Below are 22,241 nucleotides of genomic sequence, written 5' to 3' on the forward strand. Positions count from 1 at the left end.
TTTTGTGATTCCCATTCCTTGCTTGTGCTGAGGGAATGGGATTGGACAAGGAGCACAACAGAACCTGTTGCTTAGCAGTGGTTTCTATTGGGAAGGACACCGGGAGGGGAAGGTAAGAGAAGAAATGAGTGGAAAACGAGGCGTTTTGGGACATAAATGCTCGGGGGTGGAATTGGAGGCAGCTCCCGCCTGGCTGGAGGCATCCAAGACGCTGTAAATCCTCAATCCCAGCTGCCTGCTCCCCGGCCTGGGTAATCTCTGGCTCTCGGGGGAGAAAGGGCACTTTCCCTGCCGGGGGGGGCCAGGGGAGGGCGGCCGGGCGAGCCCCTCCTTCCCGGAGCGTGGCTTGGGACCAGATCCATCCCTTGTTTCAGGAGCAGGGATGTCTCCAGCCCCCGTTCTGGGGGATTTGGGGCCCGGCTTGGGGATTTATCCCCACTTTTCTCTACCAGGGTGGGGGCAGGAAGTCTTTAATGCCCCGGGGTATAATTAAAGCTGTGTCCGGGAGGGGGTGATCCGGGATCCCGGGGCCAACCCCACATCCCGGGGCTGTTAAAGCCGCTTCACCCCTTGGCAACCCCGGCTCGCTCCACCCCGGAGCTTTTCCTGCCGGAGCGAACTCCCGGGCCTTAATGAGCTTAAGGACCGCGGGGCTTAAGGACCGGGCCCTCCGAGGAGCCCCGTGCCCCGCTGGGGAGCGGCTCCACCCGGGGTAAGGACTTCCCCACCCGCCCTGGGCGCGGGCAGCGCCGGCGGCCGGCTTTGCTTCTGTTTTCCTTCCTTTTCCTCGTTCTCCTCCCACCGACAGCCTCGGGGTGGATTTGTCGGCAAAGCCCGGGAGTGCCGAGGGATTTCTGGGGGGAGGATGGGGCTGAGCCGCTGTCGGGACCTCCAGGAAGAGGAGGGTCCCTGCTCCCGCCATCACGCGGGGAGGGGACGCGGATTTCGGGCTAATTCCGACCCCGCATCCGCTTCCCGCGGGCGGGCACCGAGCCCAAACCGCCCCAAATCCCGGGAAAAGGGGCTTGGGGACGAGGAGGCCGCGGCAAGGGAGTGCTCGGGGGCTCGAGAGATGCGCCCGGGGCTGAGGTGGGGTCACCGCGTCCCCTCGGCGGGGGGATCGTGGGATGGGGATCGGGAACGGGAACTGGGTCGGGAATGGGATCGGGATCGGGATCGGGAACGGAAACGGGAACGGGATCGGGAATGGCACTTGGGCAGCGGCTTTGGGAGGGCAAAGGGGATTTGTGGTCGGAAAATCGCGGATCGGGGCAGCTCCGTGATCCCAGTGGAGAATCGGGGGGCGGGTCTGTGGCTGCGAATGGAAAGGTGCGGCGGCTTGGGATCGCAAATGCGAATTTACAGCGGGTTTGGGATGGCAAATGCGAATTTACAGCGGGTATGGGATTACAGATGCGAATTTACAGCGGGTTTGGGATCACAAACGCGAAATTTTAGTGATTTTGTGGTTGCAACTGTAAATCTGCAGCAGTTTTGTTGTAACTGGAAGTATGTGCAGCAGTTTCTTGGGATCACAAATGCAAGTTCGTGCCAGTTTTATGATTGCAACTATAAATCTGCAGTGGTTTTGGGATCACAAACTTGAATTTTTTGCGATTTTGTGGTTGCAGCTGTAAATCTGCAGCATATTTTGGGATTGTAACTGGAAACCTGCAGCAGTTTTGGGATCAAAATGCATTTTTCTGTCAGTTTTATGGCTGCAGCTGTAAATCTGTGGGGGTTTTGTGACCACAAACACAGATTTGCAGCAGTTTGGGAATCATAACTGCAATTCTGCAGCAGTTTTGCTGTTGCAGCTATAAACCTGCCATGGTTTTATGATCCCAAACACACATTTACAGAGGTTTTATGCTGCAGCTGCAAAATGAAGTTGGTTTGGATCACAGCTGTAAATCTACAGCCCTTTGTGATCCCAAACACCAGCTTTTGGCCATTTTGTGGTTGCAGCTGCAAATCACCGTCAGTTTTTGGGATTGTGAATGTGGATCTGAACATCCTTGCAGTCACAACTGCAAACTTCTGGTGGGTTTTTGACCACAACTGAGCGTTTCCAGCAACTCTTCCCTCACAAAGGACATTCCTTGGAATGTCGAGTGTGGGAGGTGGCATTTCCATCCAGGGCAGGGCTCAGAATGCGTGTCATGGGCTGGAGGAGACTCAGATTGAGGGGCTGGTGAGATTTTGGTGGAAATGCCCCTGTTTGTGCCTGGTTATTAAAATCAAAGGAAATATCAGGGGAAGATGCCGATCCCTGAGGATCCTTTATCCAAATTCTGCACCCAGGGAGGGCTCAGCCTGTTTCCAAGGGGAACAGAACAGCTCATGGTGGGAAATGGTGGCCTGGCTGTGCCCTGGGCTGGATCCAATTCTGGATCCCATCCCAGATCCCAGATCCCATCCCACCTTTCTCCATCCCATCCTGCAGGGGCCATGGCCTCGCTGCTGTCCCTGCAGGAGGAGAACCGGATCCTGCAGCAGGAGCTGTCCCGCATCGAGGACCTGCTGGCACAGAGCCGGGCCGAGCGCGATGAGCTGGCCATCAAGTACAATGCCCTCAGTGAGCGGGTGAGCCCTCCCAAATCTGCCTTTTTAGCCCCATAATCCAGAGCTGGCCATCAAGTACCATGCCCTCAGTGAGTGGGTGAGCTCTCCAAATATATCTTTTTTAGCCCCAGAATCGAGGCTCTGCCAGATCCAGCCTTGGTGTTCCCCGTGTGGGGAAGGAGAGCTGCAGTGTCCCCATAGTGGGAATTGTCTAGACCTGTCCTGGCTTGCCAGGGCTTGCCTATCCCTGTTTTATTTGTCCTGCTGGATTTTGGGAAGGATCCCCCCTCCCTGTGGAAATCCTTCAGTTTTTCCATTCTTTGCCCTGGTAACCAGGAATTCCAAAGGGCTTTGGCCTTTCCTGTGCTGAGTGTGGCTGCAAATTGAGGGGCACGTGGGGTTCTGAAGGAATCCCTTGGTTTGTGCCTCATTAGTTAAGAAAAAAGCAAATATCAGGAAAATATCCCCAGGCAAGTTTCCCCTCCTGTACACAAGGATCTTTTATCCATCAGCCACTCTATGCAAACCGGGAAAGGGCTTTGCTGAACCTTAAAAGCACCCCCAAAATTTCCCATTCATCCCCTCCCTGTGCATGGAGAAATGAGAGAAAGTGGGAATTGGGATTTGCCATGGAGCCCCACGGAAGCGATAGCTTTGCTGGGAGTGATGCCGGGGGATGCTCAGGGGTGTGGGGATGTCAGCCTGGACTCCCCCTGATCCCAGCTGGAACACAGCCTGCGGCTGGAGCCGGAGGAAGCAGCCGAGAGCCGGAGCCTGGCCCAGCACAACATCGAGCTGCGGAGGCTGCTAGAGGAGGAGCAGGCTGCCTACAAAAGGAAGCTCCAGGCCTACCAGGAGGGTCAGCAGCGCCAGGCCCAGCTGGTGCAGAAGCTCCAAACCAAGGTAAATCCTTCCTAGGGGAGCACTGGGATAATTTGGGGACTGCCCCCATCGGTGTCATCCCCCTGTCCCTCCCCCAGGTGTTGCAGTACAAGAAGAAATGCGGGGAAATGGAGCAGCAGCTGCTGGAGAAGGCGACAGAGCTGGAGCAGGAGAGGCTGACGGTGAGGGAGGCTTTTGGGATCCCCTGCCCCAAATCCCCAAATCCCCAAATTGGAGTGATGACCAGCAGGGGGATGTTCCCACAGATTCAGCTGGATGCCAGCGGCTCCCAGCCCGAGGAGGAGAACAGCAACGAGCTGGAGAACGCACTGATCCGGCTGGAGGAGGAGCAGCAGAGGTGGGCAGGATCTCTGGGTGGGTGTGAGGATTCCCAGGGGATTCTGACTGAGGGAATCCCCTGGCGTCCCAGGAGCAGTAGCCTGGTGCAGGTGAACTCGATGCTGCGGGAGCAGCTGGAACAGGCCAATGTGGCCAACGCGGCACTGAGCGAGGACATCCGGAAGCTCACGGCCGACTGGGCGAGGGCCCGGGACGAGCTGGAGCAGCGAGAGGCGGAGTGGAGGCGAGAGGAGGAGGTGGGGGACATCCCAGGCAGGGACAGGGATGCAGTGGGCAGCAGCAGTGGATGTGAGGCAGGGGGATGTGGGGATGTGGGATCATGGAGAGGGATGTGGGGTGATGGGGGATGCTGCAAAGAGCAGAATTTGGGGAACATGGCGGTGTGGCATGTAGTGGGAGGAGGATGCAAGACAGAGGGCTAGGGATGTGAGATCACTGGGGAGGGATGCAGGGCTGAGGGAATGAATGTTCCATGGGGAATGATTTGGGATGGGGAAGGGATATGAGCCAGGTGGATGTGGGGATATGTCAGGGACAGTTATACAGGACCCGTGGGAGGGATGCAGGGCCAGGCAGAGGTTCCATGGGGAAGGATTTGAGGACTCGGGAAATGTAATGGGAAGGGGATGTGAGGCAGGGATGTGTCGCCCCGCCTCCCACCCGTTCCCACAAGAATTGGGGTAGGGCTGTGGAGAACTCTGGGGGTGATGGGTGCGGCCAGGAGAGCTATTTGGGAATTTGGTGGATCCCTGATCCCGATCTATCCCACCCCAGTCCTTCAACACCTACTTCAGCAACGAGCACAGCCGGCTCCTGACCCTCTGGCGGCAGCTGGTGGCCTTCAGGCGCCACTTCGGGGACATGAAGGCCACCACCGAGAGGTCAGCGGGGCCCGGGGCGGGAGCTCTCTTTCTGGGGATCCCTGCGGATCCCACCCTGCACCTCCCGCCCGCGCAGGGACCTGGCGGAGCTGGGCCACGAGGTGTCCCGGACGGGCCGCGCCGCCCACACCGCCTGCCTGCACCTGGCAGCCAACCTGCGGCTGGCCGAGAGCGAGGCGAACGCGGCCCGGGAGCGGCAGGACCTGCGCCTGGAGCAGCTGGAGGAGCAGCTGGCGGCGCGGGCACGGGACGCGGAGCTGGAGAAAGCCACCCTGGCAGCCAGGTACAGGGAGTGGGGGGCACCGGGATGGGCGACGGGAGGAATGGAGGTGCAGGGGATGTGGCACATGACGGGGAGGGAATGAGCTAGAGGGATGGGATGCAGGAGCACCAGGGGATGCAGGGACACCTGGAAGGATGCAGGAGCACCAGGGGATGCAGGGACACCAGGAAGGATGCAGGAGCACCAGGAGGGATGCAGAGCACCAAGAGTGATGCAGGAGCAGCAGGGGATGCAGGAGCACCAGGAGATATGCAGGAGCACCAGGAGATATGCAGGAGCACCAGCAGGATGGGGCCACGGGGGATGTTTCATGGGGAAGGTTTTGGGGCTGTGACGCGGATGGGAAGGGATGTGAGGCAGGAGGAGGCAGTGCTGTGAATCAATGGTGGCCGTGTCTGGCCAGGCTGGCGGAGCTGACGGCGGCTCTGGAGCGGCGCCGGAGCGAGGATGAGGAGAAGGAGCAGGCAGTGGAAGCACTGACCCTGCAGCTGCAGGAGCTGGTGGGTGCAGGGTGTGGTGGTTTTGGGGGAGGCACATCCATCATTCCTGGCCTGATCTTGTGCCGGGGTTTGCAGGAGGCTGCGCGCACCCGGGAGCCAACGCCCGAGCAGGTGCAGGCTCTGCGCTCCGAGCTGCAGCTGCTGCGCCGGACGCTGCACGAGGTCACCCAGGTGCTGGGACACCCCGGGGCCACCCATGGCCAGGAGGGACCTCTCCCTGCCTCAGTGTCCCCTCCTTGCTTCAGTGTCCAGTCCCCCCTCAGTGTCCCCTGCCTGCCTCAGTGTCCCCTGCCTGCCTTGGTGTCCCTCCCTTCCTCAGTGTCCCCTGCCTGCCTCGGTGTCCCTCCCTGCCTCAGTTTCCCTTTTCCTTACAGTTTCCCCCTTATTTGACTTGATTCCCTGTTTCCCACCTCAGTTTCCCCTTCCTTGACTCCATTTCCCCTTTCTCACCTTGGTTCCCCCCTCACTGACTTTATTCCCTTCCCTTCCTGACATTGCACTGGGTTTTCCCGGGAACAGGCAGTGCTGGCGGATGACTCTGACCCCACTGTGCCCACCGTGTCCCCACCATGTGCCACCATGTCCCCCCCGTGTCCTGCCGTGTCCCCTCTCCGCAGCCTCTCTGCCAGCGCTGCCGCTGCCGCTGTGCACGCGACCCTGAGCCGGCGCCAGCTCCAGCTGCAGGTGAGGATGGGATGGGATGGGGAATGGGAATGGGAATGGGAATGGGGATAAGGATGAGGGTAAAAAGGATGGGGATGAGGATGGGGATGGGTTTGGGAAGGATGGAAATGGGTTTGGGAAGGATGGGGATGATGATGAGATGAGAATGGGAAGGATGGGGATAAGGATGGGGATGTGATGAAGGCTGACCCCCCAGGAGGCCCGGAGCCAGGTGGAGGCGGGCCGGGAGGCAGCCGGGAGCCTGCGGCGGGAGCTGGGAATGCTGGAGCAGCGGCTGGAGCAGCTGGGAGCCGAGGCCGGGAGCTGCCGGCGGGCACAAGAGGAGGCACAGCGGGAGGGGCTCCGGCTGCGCACCGAGGCCGAGGGGCTGCGCAGGTACCAACCCGGCTGTCTGTCCCTGTGTGCCCCTGTGTTCCTTTGCATCCGTGGGTCTGTCCACGTGTCCCCACCCGTCCCCGTGCATCCTGGTCCATGTATGTCCCTTGGCATCCTTGTGTCCTTTTCTGTCCTTGTGCATCCTTGTGTCCATGTGTCCCTGTGTCCATCTGTCCCAGTGTCACTCACTGACTGCCCCTCTGTGTCCATCTGTCCCCGTGAATCCTTGTGTCCATCTATTCTGGTGCATCTATGTGTCCCCATCTGTCCCTCTGCATCCTGTGTATCCATCTGTCCTTGCATCCCTGTGCTTGCATCCCTGTGCTGTCTGTCCCTGTCCGTCCATCCATCCACCCATCCCCACACATTTGTGTCTGTCTGTCCCTGTCTGTCCATCCCTACACATCTGTGTCTGTCTGTTCCTGTCCATCATCTGTCCATCTGTCCGTCCATCCCCACACATTTGTGTCTGTCTGTCCCTGTCCATCCATCCCCACACACCTGTGTCTGTCTATCTGTCCCTGAACATCCCTCCCATTCCAATGCATCTTTCCCATCCTGCCTCTGAGCATCACCCCATCCCTGTACCCACCCATGTCCATCTGTCCATCTTCCCATGTGTGTCCATCTGCCTGTCCACCCCCCTACCCATATTCATGTGTTGGTGCCCCCACACCGTGGTATGCATGCGTCCATGTGTCCATGTGTCCATGTGTCCCTTTGTCACTTTGCCCTGTGTCTCTTTTTCCATATGTCCCTGTGTCTGTGCCCATGTCTGTATGCCTGTGTCCACATGTCCATGTGTCCAGGTATCCATGTGTCCCCTGTGTCTGTGTGTCTGTATGTCCGTATCCACATGCCCGTGTTCGTGTGTCCATATATCCATGTGCCCACGTACATGTCCGTGTGTCTGTTGGTGTGTCCCTGTGTCCCCGTGTCCATGTGTCCATATGTCTATGTCTGTGTGTCCATTGTCCCCATGTGTCCCGATGTCTGTGTGTCCCCATGTCCACGTGTCTCTGTGTCTGTGTGTCCCCATGTCGCTGTGTCCGTGTGTCGCCATGTCCCCATGTCCCTGTATCACTGTGTCCATGTGTCCCCCTGTCCATCAGGGAGCTGTGCCGTGCGGAGGCAGCGCTGGCGGAGGAGCAGCAGCGTGTGGGAGCCCTTCAGCAGGAGCGGGAGCAGCTGCGTCGCCGCAGCGAGGGGCTGCAGGATTCACGGGACGAGGCTGCCCGCGACGCCCAGGCTGCCCACCAGCAGCTGGAGCGCAGGTGGGCATGGGGGCATGGGTGGGCACAGGTGGATACAGGAGGGTTCAGGTGCATACAGGCAGGTACAGGAGGGTTCAAGTGGGCACAGGTGGATTCAGGTGAGTGCACAGGTGGCACAGGTGAGCACTGTCCCCCCACAGCCAGCAGCAGGTGCAGGAGCTGGAGGTGCAGCGGGCGCAGGCTCAGCGGGAGCTGTTGGAGGAACGGGAAGCACTGAGCCGGGCACTGCTGGAGGTGGAGCTGGCCCGGGGCGAGCAGGAGGCACTGGCTGAGGCCCTGGGCAAGGTGGGCACCCGGACCCGCCCCACAGCGGGGTCGGGCATGGATATAGGTGCATCCCCGTGGGTACAGGTGCATCCCCATGGATGTATCCCCAGGAGTACCAGTCCTGCTGTGGGGGCAGCCCCATGCCCCAGCTGCCCCCATGTCCTGGTTCCACAGGTGTCCCCACATACCCTAGGTGTCCCCAAGTGCCCCCCGGGTGCCCCCCCATGTCCCAGGTACTCCCCAAGCCCCAGTCCCTCCCATCCCACCGTGCCCTGGTGCCCAGTGCCAACTGGTGACCCCAGGCCTCAGGTGAGCACCAGGTGCCTGCCCTCTGTGTACCCCTGCCCCAGGTACTCCCCAGGCTCCAGCTACCCACCGTGTCCCCCGTGCCCCAGTTGCCCCTGTGTCTGGCCGGTGCCCCCAAGCCCCAGTCATGCCCAAGCCTCCCATCGCCCCCATCCCATCGTTACCGGTGCCCGGTGCCAGCCGGTGCCCCGTCACAGGCGCAGGGCAGCTGCGGGGAGCTGGCAGAGGCCCGTCGGGCAGCGGAGGCAGAGGAGTCGCGGCTGAGGGACGCGCTGGCCAAGACCAGCGAGCTGGCGGCCGGACTGGCCCGGGACAAGGCGGAGCTGAGCCAGCGGCTGGAGTGGCAGGAGCAGGAGCGGGAGCGGGGCCGGCTGCGCACTCGGGAGCTGTGTCGGGAGCTGGCGCTGCTGCGGGCGCGGCTGGAGCGCGGTCCCCGGCCCGGGGACGAGCGGCTTGGTCTGGAGCGGGCACGGGGGGACCCCCGGGACAACGGGCGGGGACTGCGGGAGGAGCTGCGGGAGCTGCGCGGGCTCCACGAGCGGCTGCGCCACAGCCTCGGCCAGGTGAGCACCGCAGGGGCAACTGGGAGGGTGCTGGGGCAACTGGGAAGGGTGGGGAGACTGTCCGGTGTACCTGAGACGAGTGGGGAGGGGGCGTGGGGTCACTAAGGGTGTATCGGGAGTAAATGGGAGAGTGCCAGGGGCAACTGGGAGGGGTGGGGAGAGTGTCTGGGGTAACTGGGAGGGGTGGAGAGGAGGCATGGGGTAACTGATGATCCCTGAGTTGTCACTGGTGGTCAGTGAGGTGTAACTGGTGGTCCCTGGCATGTCACTGGCGTTCGGCGAGGTGTCACTGGTGGTCAGTGAGCTGTCCCTGGTGTTCTCTGGGCTGTCCCTGGTGGTCCCTGGGATGTCACTGGTGTTCAATTAGGTGTAACTAGTGGTCAGTGAGCTGTCACTGCTGGTCCCTGAGCTGTCCCTGAGCTGTCCCTGAGCTGTCCTGGTGTCACCGCTTGCCCGCAGGCGGTGCAGGAGCAGAGCGCGGCGGGCGAGGCACTGGCGAGGGCGCGGGCGGAGCAGGAGCGGCTCCGGGCGGAGCAGGAGCGGCTGGGCCGGACACAGGCGGCGCTGGCCCAGGATGGGGCCGGACTGGCCGTGAGGCTCGCGGCTGCCCAGCGCCAGGACAGGCACCGCGACCGGGAGGCTGCCGGGCTCAGGTGGGTGCTGGGCTCAGGTGGGTGCTGGGCTCAGGTGGGTTCCGGATTCAGGTGGGTGCCAGGCTCAGGTGGGTGCTGGGCACATGTGGGTTCCAGGTTCAGATGGATGCCGGGCTCAGGTGGATTCCAGGTTCAGATGGGTGCCGGGCTCAGGTGGGTGCTGGGCTCAGATGGATGCCGGGCTCAGGTGGGTGCCAGGTTCAAGATGGGTGCTGGACTCAGGTGCGTGCCGGGGTGTGCCCAGCCCCGTTCCCAGCCTCGTGCCCAGCTCCTTGCCTGGCGTTCCACAGGTCGGAGAAGGAAGGGCTGGAGAGCAGTGTGTTCCAGCTGCAGCAGGAGCTAGCCCAGCTCCAGGCCCGCAATCAGCAGCTGGAGGCCCAAGGCCGGACACTGACCCAGGCCAAGGAGGCGCTGGAGGGTGAGGGGTCCTGGCCACTTGTGTGTCCCATTGGCCAGGCTATGCCCAATTCCAACCCATCCATCCCTATCTTCATCCCCATCTTCACCCTTCTCCCCATCTTCAACCTTGTCCCCATTCATCCCTATCTTCATCCTCATCATCATCCCCATCCATCCTCATCCTCAGCCATCCCCATCTTCATCCTCAGCTCCATCCTTTCCCCATTGGCAGGGGCTGTCCCCACTGACCGGGCTTGTCCCCAGTGACTAGCAGGTCCCCACTGGCTTGGGGGTGTCCGATGGTGGGGACTGAGGTGTCCCCACGGTGGGATGTCCCCATATCTGGGGGTTTCCCCATGACTGAGGTGTCCCCATGTCTGGGGGTGTCCTCATGTCTGTCCCCGTGTCCCTCAGCGGAGCTGGGCGTGGCCCGGCGGGAGCGGGCACAGGAGCTGCGGGAGCGGCGCCAGGCGGTGGCGGCAGCCGAGGCGGCCGCGGTGACAGTGGCCCTGCAGAGCGCCCGCGATGCCCACCGGGACCAGCTCGAGCACCTCCAGCACGAGAAGGTGCGCACGGGCCGGGGAGGCACGGGGATTTGGGACCGTGAGAGTGATTTTGAGGGCATGGTGGTGCGATTTTGGGGTGCTGTGGTGGAGATTGTTGGGGTGTGATGGTAATTTTGGGGGGTTTTAAGGATGATTGTTGGGGCACGATGTTGGTTGTCAGGGAGTAATGTAGATTTTCGCGGTGAAATGTTGGGTTTTGGGGTGCAGAGCTGATTTTTGATGCACGTGGTGATTGTTGAGGGCACTGTTGGTGATTTTTGGGGTGCAACCTTGATTCCTGACATTCCTGCTGATTGTTGAGGCACAATGCTCGTGGTGTGGTGCTGAATGTTCGGGTTTGCTTGTGATTTTGGGGGTTCACTGGTGATCTCGGTGTCGGCAGGAGGAGCTGGAGGCCGAGCGGGGCCGGTTGGTGCAGGAGCACGAGGAGCTGGTGGCTGAGCTGGCGGCAGCACGGCAGCAGCACCAGAGCGAGAAGCAGCAGGTGGTGGTCCTGATGTCCCCCAGTCCCTGTGCCACCCCTGATGTCCCCCTGTCCCTGTGTCACCCTTGATGTCCCCCAGTCCCTCTGCCATCCTCCTGTTCCCCAGTCCCGTGCTATCCCCGATGTCCCCCCAGGCTCTGGCGCTGCAGCAGGAGGAGCGGGTGGCCCTCGCGGGGACGCTCTCTGGGCTCCAGAGGAGCCTGGACGAGGCCACGGCGGAGCTGGAGCAGCAGCGGCGAGAGGTCAGCAGCCACCAGGAGAAGGAGCAGGTGGGTCTGAGGAGCTCCCAGAACCCCCCCAGGGTGGCACAGAGCCCCTGTGCCCAGGTGTCTCCCCTCATTGCAACTCCCATTGCCAAAGTGCCCCCTCCCCATCCATGGCTGGGTGTCCCCCCATCACCCCCCAATTCCAACCCCCCCGTCTGAATATCTCCTGTGGCCCCTCTGTGGGCCCCCCCATTGCAGCCCCCCATTCCTGGGTACCCCCCATTGCACATCCCTGCTTGAGCCTCACCCTCACCATTCCAAGCCCCCCCCCCCCAGTGTCCCCTTATCTTGCAGCCCCCCAACTTCACCCTCATGTCCCCTGGCTTTGGGGCTCAGCTGTGGTACCTGAGCCCCCTCACCCCATCCCTGCAGCACCCTCACTGCCCCCCTCTTTCTGGGACCCCGTTCCCTTTGCCCCTCCGTGCTTTTCGGGACCCCATCCCCACTGGCCCTCTCTTTCTGGGGCCCCACCCCCACTTTCCCCCACTTTCTGGGACCCCATTCCCATTGCCCCTCCATTCTTTCTGGGACACTATCCCTACTGCCCCCGCTTCCCTTTCCTGGATCCATCTCCATTGCCCCTCTGTGTCCAGGACACCATTCCCACTGTTCCCCCTTCCTGGGACCCCATTCCCACTGCCCCCCTCTTTCCGGGATCTATCCCCATTGCCCGCCGTGTCCGGGACCCCTCCCCGGCCGTGTCGCCCCGGTGACCCCCGAAGGGAGGGGGGGTCCCAGGGTGCGGTGTCCCCGCAGGGCTTGGCCGCGGAGCTGCGCTCGCTGCGGGCGTGGGCGAAGGAGGCGGCGCTGAGCCACGAGCGGGAGGCGCGGGAGCTCCGGGACCAAGCAGCAGCAGCGGCCAAACAGCGGGACAGTGCCCTGCGGGAGGTGAGACGCCCACCCCCCCAAAAAAAGCCCCTTCCGGCCCCCCTAAAATCCCCAAATTCCCCTGAGTTCCACCTGCGGACAGGCGGAGGAGGCGCGGGCGCAGCTGCGGGCGGGGACAGAGGCGCGGGCGGCGGCGCGGCAGGAGCTGCTGGAGGCGCAGCGAGAGGCCCGGGACAGCCGCGAGGGCCGCGACACCGAGCGGCAGCGGGCGCAGGAGGCGCGGCGGGCCCTGGACGATGCGACCCGAGAGAAGGAGACTCTGCAGCGCTCCAACGAGGAGCTGCGGGCGGCCCTGCGGCGCGCCGAGGGAGAGCGCATCAGGTCGGGAATGCGGGATACCCTCACCCCATCCCTGCCGGGAGGTGCGGGGCGTGGGTGTAGCATCTTGGAGGGGGGGATGCTCCGGGTAAGGGAATGTCCAGGCTGGGAGATGCAGGAGTCGGAGTGATGGGTGGGACACGGGGCTGCCCGAATTCGGAGATGCAGGAGCTGGGAGATGCAGGAGTTGGGAGATGCTCGGGATGAGGGAAGTAAAAACTGGGACATGCTCAGGATGAGGACAAGCAGGAGCTGGGAATTACAGGGGTGAGTGACCCCCGCACCCTGGAGGGCGGTGGGATGGGGTTGCTGTTAGGACACAGGTTGGGATGGGGTCAGGAGGCTCCAGGCCAGGAGGACACTCAGGACAAGGTGATGGAAATGTGGGGCTAGGGGGACACCTGGGATGGGCACAGCTGGGGCCGGGGGCATGCTGGCCCCCCTCCGGGTGCTACCAGCCCCCACTCCCCGCAGCCTGAAGCGCTCCGGGGAAGACAAGGAGCAGCGGCTGGCGCTGCTGGAGGCGGCGCGGGCGGCGGCCGAGCGGGAGGTGTCGGAGCTGCGGGCGGCGCTGCGTGGGCTGGAGCGCGCCCGCCTCGAAAGCCGCCGGGAGCTGCAGGAGCTGCGCCGCCAGGTCAGGGACAGTGGGGACAGCGGGGACAGCGGGGTGGCACAGAGCCCCCCCAGCCATCGCGGGTGTCCCTCGTGGACAGGTGAAGGAGCTGGACAGCGAGAACAGCCGGCGGGGCCGGGAGCTGGGGGAGCTGCAGGCGCGGGTGGCTCTGGAGGAGCAGCGGGAGCAGCGGAGCCGCCGCGAAGCCTCCGGCCTCAGGCAGAAAGTGGCAGAGAGCGAGGCTGGCACCGAGGCTGCCAGGAAGGAGGTGAGGGCGTCCCCAAAACCCCGCTGTGCGTGTCCCACATCCTGAAGTGTCCCTGTCCTCCCATAGCTGGCTATCCTGTGTGTCTGGAGGTGTCCCTGTCCCCTCAGACTTGGTGCCTTTTGTCCCCAATCATCGCCATCACTGTGATATCCTGTGTCCCTGGGTGTTCCCATTGCTCCATCCCCTGCCTCCCTGGAGTTCCATGTGACCCCACTGCTTCATTCCCTGCCTTCATGGGGTCCTGATCACCCCATTGCTCCATATCATGTGTCCTTGGGTGTTCCCATCACCCCATTGCTCCATCTCCTCATCTCTGAGGTCCCGATCACCCCATTACTCCATCCCCTCGTTCCCCATCCTCCCCTCCCCCGTTGCCCATTCCTCCCACCCCACCATCCCTGCTCCCCTCACCGCTCCCTGGCCCCTCCGGCAGCTGCAGCAGCTGCAGCAGCGCCTGGCGGCGGCGGAGCAAGAGTTCAGGCGGCGGGAGCAGGAGCTGTCCCGCAGCCTGGAGGAAGCGCGGGGCAATGAGAAGAAGCTGCTGGCGGACGCGCGGAACCTGCAGCTCAAGGTGGAGGCGGCGCGGGTCGAGGTGGCCGAGCTGGGGCTGCGGCTGAGCGCGGCTCAGGGCCGAGCCCAGGGGCTGGAGGCGGAGCTGGCCCGGGGCGAGGAGCAGCGCAGGGCCACCGAGTCCCGCCTGGGCGGCCTCCAGGCCACCCTGCGCCGCACAGTGGCCGTCGCTAGGGCCAAGGGTGAGCGGCCCCTGGGGAACCGGGTGGGGCTAAGAGGAAGGGAGGTGTCACCCCATTGATCCAGCCCTGGGGGTCTCCAACACACCGATGCTCCGGCCCCGGTGTCCCGGGGGTCACTCAAACCCTGTTATTCCATCCTATACATCCCTGGGGTGTCCCATTGCTCCATTCCCCAAAATACTAGGGTCACTCGAACCCTAGTATGGCATCCCTGGGGTCTCCCAAACCCGTTATTCCATCTGCTGCATCCCTGGGGTCTCCCATACCTCCTTATTCCATCCCCTGTACCCCTGGGGTCACTCAAACCCCACTATTCCATCCCCTGCATTCCTGGGGTCACTCAAACTCCACTATTCCATCTGCTGTACCCCTGGGATCCCCCATTTTTTCCATCCCCTGCATCCTTGGGACCCCAAATTTTTCCATCCCCTGCACCCCTGGTGTCCCCCGCTGCTCCATCCCCTCTCCTCAGGCTGGTGTCCCCATGCCACCGCGCTTGTCCCCCGCAGGGGGTGGCCCGGAGGGGCCGGGCAGCCCCGGTTCTCTCCTGGATCCCGACGCTGATCCCGAGGCGCTGCGGGCGGCGCTGCGGGAATTCCTGCGGGAGCTGCAGGATGCGCAGCGGGAGCGGGTGCGTCCCCCCGTCCCCCCCGTCCCCTTTATCCCAAAAAGGCCCTTCCCGGCCCTTTCCCAGCCCGTGTTCCCGGCAGGAGGAGCTCCGGGGGCAGCTGGGCAGCCTGGGCCGCCGCCTGGCGGAGGCGGAGGCGGAGCGGGACAGCGCCGGTGCCCGGGCACAGCAGCTCCAGAAACTGCTGGACGAGAGCGAGCAAGGTGATGCCGGTTTTGGGGAATTTGTGGGGTTCGGGGTGGTTTGGCAGCTGCTGGAGCCTCCACTGCGAGTGGGAGCTTGGAGGGAAACTGAGGCACGGGGAGGGGGGCGGTGCTGCCTGGACGGCAGGATCCTCCCCCGAATTTCCTCCAAAAACCTCATAAATCCCGGTAAACTCAAGTAAAACTCTTCTGCACCTCCTTTAAACCCCAGTGGTAAAAAACTTCCATATATCCTAAACCAAATAAAATGGGTAAAACCCCCTCTGCATCTTCCACAAATCCCAGTAAAACTGGTAAAACTTTCATGGATGCCCATAAACCTCACTAAAACTGGTAAAATCCCCTGTGAATCCCATGTAAATACCAGTTAAACTGGTAAACTCCACGAAACCCAGTAAAACTGGTAAAACCCCTGTGCAAATTCCATAAATCCCAATAAAGTGGAGGAGAACCTGTGTGCATCCCCACATAAATCCCAGTAAAGCTGGTAAATTCCCCGTGTATTTCCTGTAAACTCCAATAAAACAGCTGATAAAACCCTGTGCAAACTGAATAAATCCCAATAAAATTAAAGACTCAAAACATTAAAAACCTAATAGAGAAATAACCAATTAAAAAATTCCCCATAAACTGCAGTAAAACCTGTGAACTCCCTTATAGATCCCATGTAAATCACACTAAAACTGGTAAACTCCCTGTGCAGTCACCAAAAATCCCAACAAAGGGCTAAAACGCCTGTGTATCCCACTTAAACCCCAGTAAACCCAGTAACTCCTCCCAGTTTGTCCCCCATAAACTCCAATAAAACCCCAGTAAAACTGGGAGAACCTCCCTGTGTCCCACAGTCACCCCAGGAAAACTGAGAAATGCCCTGAGCAAACGCCATAAATCCCAATAATGTGGGTACAACACCCCTGAATCTCCTAGAAACCCCAGCAAAACTGGGGACCTCCTGTGGATCCCCTGTAATTCCCAGTAAAACTGGGAACCCTTCGGTGCTAACTCTGTAAGTCCCAATAAATGGGCTAAAACCTCTCTGCACCCCCATAACCCCAGTAAAACCCCTCTGCACCCCCATAAACCCCCAGTAAGCCCCTCTGCACCCCCATAAACCCCCAGTAAACCCCTCTGCACCCTCATAAACTCCAGTAAACCCCCCAGCATCCCCCACAAACCCCAATAAGCCCCAGTAACCCCCAACATCCCTGAGAAACTCCAATAAACCCCTCTGCAATTTCCATAAACCCCAGTAACCCCATTGCGTCTCCCATAAACCCCACTAACGCCCCTTTCCATCCCCCATACAGTCTGGGAACTCCCTCTTGCACCTCCAGGAGCCCCACAAAGCCTCTCTTTGTCCACCACAAGCCCCAGCAGCCCCCACTGCACCCACAAAAGCCCCGGTAACCCCATTGCACCCCCATGAACCCCGGGAACTCCCCAATGCACGCCTAAGAGCCCCACAAAACCTGTCTTTCTGCCCCATGAGCCCAAATGAACCCTCTACACCCCATAAACCCCAGTAGCCCCAATGCACCCCCAGGAATCCCACGAAGCCCCTGTCCCGGTGCCGATGTCCCCGCAGGACGGAGGGAGCTGAGCGCTGCCCGCGCCTCGCGGCTGCTGCGGGACGAGAGCCTGCGAAATTCCCAGCGGGAATGCCGAGAGCTGCGGGACCGCCTGCGCACCGCGGAGAGGGAGCGCCGAGCGGCACAGGTGGGGATGGGGAAAAACGGAGGGAACGGGGGAAAAACAGGGGGGAATACGGGAAAAACGGGCGGGAAGGAAGGAAAGAAGGAAGACTAGGTGGGAACGTGGGAAAAACCGGTGGAAGTGTGGGAAAACAGGTGGGAATGGGGGGAAATGGGGGGACAATGGGGGAAAAACGGGGGAATGCAGGAAAAACAGGTGGAAATGTGCGAAAACCAGGTGGAAATGCTGGGCAGTCCAGCTGGGAATGGTGAGTGTGGAACGTGGGAATGGTGAGTGTGTGCCATGTGGGAATGGTGAGTGTGTGCCAGGTGGGAATGGTGAGTGTGTGGTATGTGGGAATGGTGAGTGTGCCAGGTGGGAATGGTGAGTGTGTGGTATGTGGGAATGGTGAGTGTGTGCCAGGTGGGAATGGTGAGTGTGTGCCATGTGGGAATGGTGAGTGTGCCATGTGGGAATGGTGAGTGTGCAATGTGGGAATGGTGAGTGTGTGCCAGGTGGGAATGGTGAGTGTGTGCCATGTGGGAATGGTGGCTAGTCCAGGTGGGCACGGCTGCGTGCCCGGCACATCCCGTCTCCACGCCCGCATGGCAGGAGAAGCTGGGCGAGCTGGAGGAGGCGCGGCAGAGGCTGGAGGTGTGCGAGAGCCGCAGCTGCCGGCTGGAGCTGCAGCGGCGGGCGCTGGAGGCCGAGCTGGGCCGGGCCCGGCGGGCTCTGGGCGAGCGGGACGCGGAGGCGCGGGAGGCGCGGCAGCGAGCGGAGCAGCTCCGCACGCAGGTACCGGCACCGGCCCCACCCAGTCCCAGCGGCTCAATTGGCTTTTCATTGACCCAGTGCCACAGTTCCTCCCCGAGCGCCCTCCCAGTGCCTCCTGAAGCACTTCCCAGTCCCACAGTTCCCACTGATCCATTCCCAGTTCCCCCTGAAAACCTTGTGTTTTCCACAGTTCCTCCCAAACGTTTTCCCAGTTCCCCCTGAGCCCACTCTCAGTTCCCGAGATCCCTCTGGATCCCCTCCCAGTTGCCCCAAGATCCCCCAAAACCCCTCTCAGTCCCCCAGTTCTCCCCGAATCCCTTCCCAGTTCCTCTGAATTCCTCCTGAACACCCACCAGTCCCCCCATTCCCCCCCGAATCCCCTCCCAGTTCCTCTATTTTCCCCTGAACTCCTCCCACTTTCCCCTGAGCCCTTTCCCAGTCCCATAGGTGCCCCTGAACCCCCTCCCAATTCCCCCAGTTTTCCTGAACAACTTCCCAGTGCCCCCAGCTCCCCCGGAACCCCCTCCCAGTGCCCCAGTCCCCCCAGTTCTCCCACTTTCCGTTATCATTCCCGGGCGCAGCTGGCTCAGGCCGAGTCCGGCTCGGGGCCGTTCCCGGGGAGCGGCTCCAAGGGGGAGGCTCCGGGCGGGTCCCTGCTCCACAAGCGGCTCCTGGAGCTCCAGAACGCGCTGGCCGCTGGCGAGACGGACCGGAGGCTGCTCCAGGTGGGGTCGGAATCGCTGCCAGTGCCCCCAGCTCCTCCCGAGTCCCTTCCCAGTCCCCTCACTCTCAGTGAACACCCTCCCAGTCCTCCAAGTTCGCTCTAAACCCCCTCCCTTCTGCCTCCAAACCCTTTTCCACTTCCCCCAGTTTCCCCTGAACCCCCTCACAGCTCCCCCAGTTCCCCTGAATTCCTTTCCCAGTACCTCCAGTTGCCTCCAAACCCCCTTCCAGCCACCCAAAAGCCATTCCCAGCTTCCCCAGTTCCCCTGAATCCTGTCCCAGTTCTCGCTGGACCCATTCTCAGTTACCCATAACCATCTGCCTGGTGTCCCGGGACTGTCCCGGGGATGTGCCGGGGTGTCCCGGGGCTGTCCTGGGGATGTCTCAGGATGTCATGGGGTGTCCCACTGTCCTCCCGGTGTGTCAGGAGGGGCTGGAGGAGGCGCGGCGGGCGCTGGCGGAGGCGCGGCGGGAGAAGGGAATGCTGTGGGAGCAGCTGCGGGAGCAGCGGGGGCCGGGGATGCTCCGGGATCCGGGCAGGCTACGGGAGCCGAGGATGCCGCCAGAACAGGGAAGGCCGCCAGAGCCCTCCCAGGACGAGCAGCAGGAGGTGAGTGGGGTCACTCGCCAAATTTGCTGACTTTTGACCCCAATGCAGGACCCTGTGGACCCCCATAAAGCCCTGCACCCATATGGGCTAATTACTTATCTAATTATAATCTCAGATCTATATAATCATATCTAATTATCTGATGCTATATCTTTAAATATATATCTTTAAATATATATATTTTGCTCTAATATATTTTTGGGTTTATCTGTGTTTTTGTATCTATCCTACATGCTCCAATAAATACTTATCTGTGTGTCTGGGCAGGAGCAGGAGCCTCCCGGCCGGGCTGGATCCACATGGCTCCCGGCACGGCAGGATCTCCCCGCCGGCTCAGCCGAGCAGGAGCTGGAGGAGGCTCGGAAGCGCATCCGGGTGCTGCGGGTGGGTCTGTGCGCCAGGCTGGGGCTGATCCAGGGGATGGGGCTGGGGCTGGTCCCGATCCATGGGATGGGACTGGGGCTGATCCAGGGGATGGGGCTGGGGCTGATCCATGGGATGGGGCTGGGGCTGGTCCCGATCCATGGGATGGGACTGGGGCTGATCCAGGGGATAGGGCTGGGGCTGGTCCCGATCCATGGGATGGGACTGGGGCTGATCCAGGGGATGGGGCTGGGGCTGATCCATGGGATGGGGCTGGGGCTGGTCCCGATCCATGGGATGGGACTGGGGCTGATCCAGGGGATGGGGCTGGCGCTGATCCAGGGGATGGGGCTGGGGCTGATCCATGGGATGGGGCTGGGGCTGGTCCAGATCCATGGGATGGGACTGGGGCTGATCCAGGGGATGGGGCTGGGGCTGATCCAGGGGATGGGACTGATCCAGGGGATGGGGCTGGGGCTGATCCATGGGCTGGTCCTGGTCCCGATCCATGGGCTGGTCCTGGTCCCAATCCATGGGCTGCTCCCGGTCCCAATCCATGGGATGGGGATGGGGCTGATCCCGATCCGTGGGCCAGGGCTGGTCCTGATCCATGGGATGGGACTGAGGCTGATCCCTATCTGTGGGATCTGGCTGATCCTGATCCATGGGATGGGGCTGATCCCAATCAATGTGATGGGGTTGGTCCAGCTGGAATGGTCCCGGTGCTGGTACTGGGATGGGGCTGGGCTCATCCCAATGGGAATGGTCCCAGTGCTGGTGCTGGGATGGGGCTGGGCCCGTCCCAGAAGGAAGGGAGGTGTTAGTGCTGGCCCTGGGCTGCTGTTGGGGTGCCCAGCGCAGGCAGTGCCCAGTTTGGGGTGCTGGGCACCCCTCCCCGCCAGGCGCAGGTGTCGGCGCTGGAGCTCCAGGCCCGGCCGCTCCCCGAGGCGCCCATGGAGCTGCAGCGGGAGCTGCAGCGGCTCCGGCTCGGCCGTGGCGGCCTGGAGGAGCAGGTGAGGGGACACGGCCTGGGGACACAGGGACAGTCTGGTGGGACACGGCCCTGGAACACAGGGACCCAGCCCGGGAGGACACGGGGACAGCCTGGGGGTACACGGCCCGGGAGCACGGGGACAGCCCCGGAGGACATGGGGCATGGGGATGAAACCCAAGGGGATATGGGAGCAGCCCTAGGGGGACACGGGGACACAGCCCTGCCTTACAACCTCCCCTCCCTCCCTCCCCACCTCGTGCAGATCGTGCTGCTCAAGGAGCAGGAGCTGCAGCAACATCCCACTGGAACTTAGGGAATTCCAGGACATCTCCAGGGACCGGCATAGCTCTGCTCAGGGCTGAGGGGATCCAGCCCCATCCCAAAATCCACAGCAGAGCCCAGCACAGCTCAGGGATGGGAGGATTCTTCCCCATTCCGTTTCCATCCCCATTCCCATTCCGTTTCCATCCCCATTCCCACTCCCATCCTCATCCCCATTCCCGTTCTCATCCCCGATCCCAAAATCCACAGCAGAGCCCGGCACAGCTCAAGGAGGATCCATCCCCATCCCTGTGCTCCAAACCCACAGCAATTATTGCCTCTTCATTCCCTTTTCTGCAGGAAAAAGCTGCACTTTTTCCACCAGCCAACAAAATTTCTGCATTTTTGGTACACTTTGGGACCTCACGGATGGTTTACCCATTTTCTTGTTGCAGTTTTTAACGAAAAAATGGGGAATATTTCCTTTTTTTAGCTCCAGAGAACCCAACTGATTTATCCCACTCCAGCCTTCCAATCCCTGCCCTCACCCCATCTTAATCTTTCCCTTTTTTCTAACAAAAAAAATTCCCCGAATTTGTGCTTTTGAAGGATTTTTTTAGGTGAGGTTTTTGTATGGAATTTTTGAGAATTGGTGCTCCGCGTTGGGAAAGCCATGGGAAGGGAGGTGCTGGCTCCAACCCCCCTCATTCCTAGTGCGAATAAATGTGGAAAATCCAAACTGGGAGTTCTGAGGGGATTTTTTTGGGGAGAAGTTGGCTTTTGGGAAAGCCCAAATTTGGGCTGGGTTGAATTAAGTCCCTAGATAGTAATGAATAATAAGAATAATTAATAAGAAATAGAAACAAAACCAATAATCAAACCCCAATAATAATAATTAATAACAATGAAAAGTAAAGGATAAGGAATAATAATAAATAACAAATCATGATGATGATAAAGCTACATCCTATAGATGAGAGAGAAGCTCTGGAGGAAAATTCACCCTATAGAGGGGAAATTCATGCTGTAGATGGGGAATAGACCCTATAGCTGAGATACTCCTTGTAATGAGAGCTGTATCCTATAAAAGGGGGCTGCACCCTACAGACCAGCTCTGCACCCTACAGACAAGAGAAAGGCTGCAGGCTAAATCTGCACCCTATAGACAGGACACACCCACTGTATATGAGACACACACTACAGACAAGAGGTACATCTTATATCCCAGAGCTGCCCCTATATCTGAGCTGCCCCTATATTCCAGAGCTGCCCCTATATCTGAGCTGCCCCTATATCCTAGAGCTGCCCTACGCAATTTCCTACAGAGCTGCAGAAAATCCCCAACCCCTACACCCCACCCTGCTTCCTCCACATGCCCCAATCCCTCCCCTTTCTATAGGGGACCCTATAAACGCTGTGAGACCCCCCACAACCCTTCTATAGAGGACTAAACACTGCGAGGTCCCAAACCTTCCCCCTTCCATAGGGGAATCAGGCAGCACGGCAGTGCTGGCCCCAAACCCGCCCCAAACCCCTTTATTGTCTGTAAGTGACCCAGACCTTACCCAAGCGTTTTCACACTGCGCTTCTTCCCATAGGGACCACCCCACACTGAGCCCCCACATGCCCCAAAATCGAGCATTTCACACCCCAACCCCTCCTAACCCCCCCCGCAAACCATCGTACCCCCCTTGTGCAGAGCTGGGAATCGTTCAAATCGCCAGAAACTCCTCCCAGATTGGGAATAATGCCAGAGGGAGGAGCCGGGAGCCCCAAAATTGGGAATAATCCCAGAGGAAGGAGTTGGGAGCCCCAAAATTGGGAATAATCCCAGAGGAAGGAGCTG

At 60.8% G+C, this 22,241-nt stretch overlaps 1 protein-coding gene across 6 annotated transcripts; it reads left to right on the forward strand.

Annotated features, from left to right (window-relative positions):
• Window positions 1–31: 31 nt before the first annotated feature.
• CROCC (ciliary rootlet coiled-coil, rootletin) lies at window positions 32–21,250 on the forward strand. 6 transcript variants are annotated; one of them, XM_033079878.2, is made up of 34 exons: window positions 32–112; window positions 2,447–2,586; window positions 3,289–3,468; window positions 3,546–3,629; window positions 3,714–3,805; window positions 3,878–4,043; window positions 4,582–4,688; window positions 4,765–4,971; window positions 5,375–5,471; window positions 5,547–5,642; window positions 5,991–6,155; window positions 6,352–6,530; window positions 7,643–7,804; window positions 7,945–8,089; window positions 8,575–8,940; window positions 9,400–9,593; window positions 9,884–10,011; window positions 10,407–10,558; window positions 10,941–11,042; window positions 11,177–11,311; window positions 12,065–12,196; window positions 12,279–12,517; window positions 12,989–13,148; window positions 13,228–13,395; window positions 13,829–14,147; window positions 14,657–14,778; window positions 14,858–14,978; window positions 16,522–16,694; window positions 17,283–17,465; window positions 18,026–18,169; window positions 18,595–18,777; window positions 19,045–19,161; window positions 20,043–20,153; window positions 20,397–21,250. In XM_033079878.2, the coding sequence occupies exons 2-34, from the start codon at window positions 2,452–2,454 to the stop codon at window positions 20,445–20,447; spliced, it is 5,115 nt and encodes a 1,704-aa protein (XP_032935769.1). In that variant the 5' UTR covers window positions 32–112; window positions 2,447–2,451; the 3' UTR covers window positions 20,448–21,250. The 6 variants fall into 6 exon arrangements, with proteins under 6 accessions (XP_032935769.1, XP_032935765.1, XP_032935770.1 ...); XM_033079874.2 differs by lacking the exon at window positions 32–112 and adding an exon at window positions 125–251; XM_033079879.1 differs by lacking the exon at window positions 32–112 and adding an exon at window positions 125–251 and having other exon boundaries at window positions 16,564–16,694; window positions 20,397–21,249.
• The last annotated feature ends 991 nt before the right edge of the window (window positions 21,251–22,241 follow it).

This window comes from Catharus ustulatus, chromosome 24 (assembly GCF_009819885.2).
Source record: "Catharus ustulatus isolate bCatUst1 chromosome 24, bCatUst1.pri.v2, whole genome shotgun sequence".
NCBI lineage: Eukaryota > Metazoa > Chordata > Aves > Passeriformes > Turdidae > Catharus > Catharus ustulatus.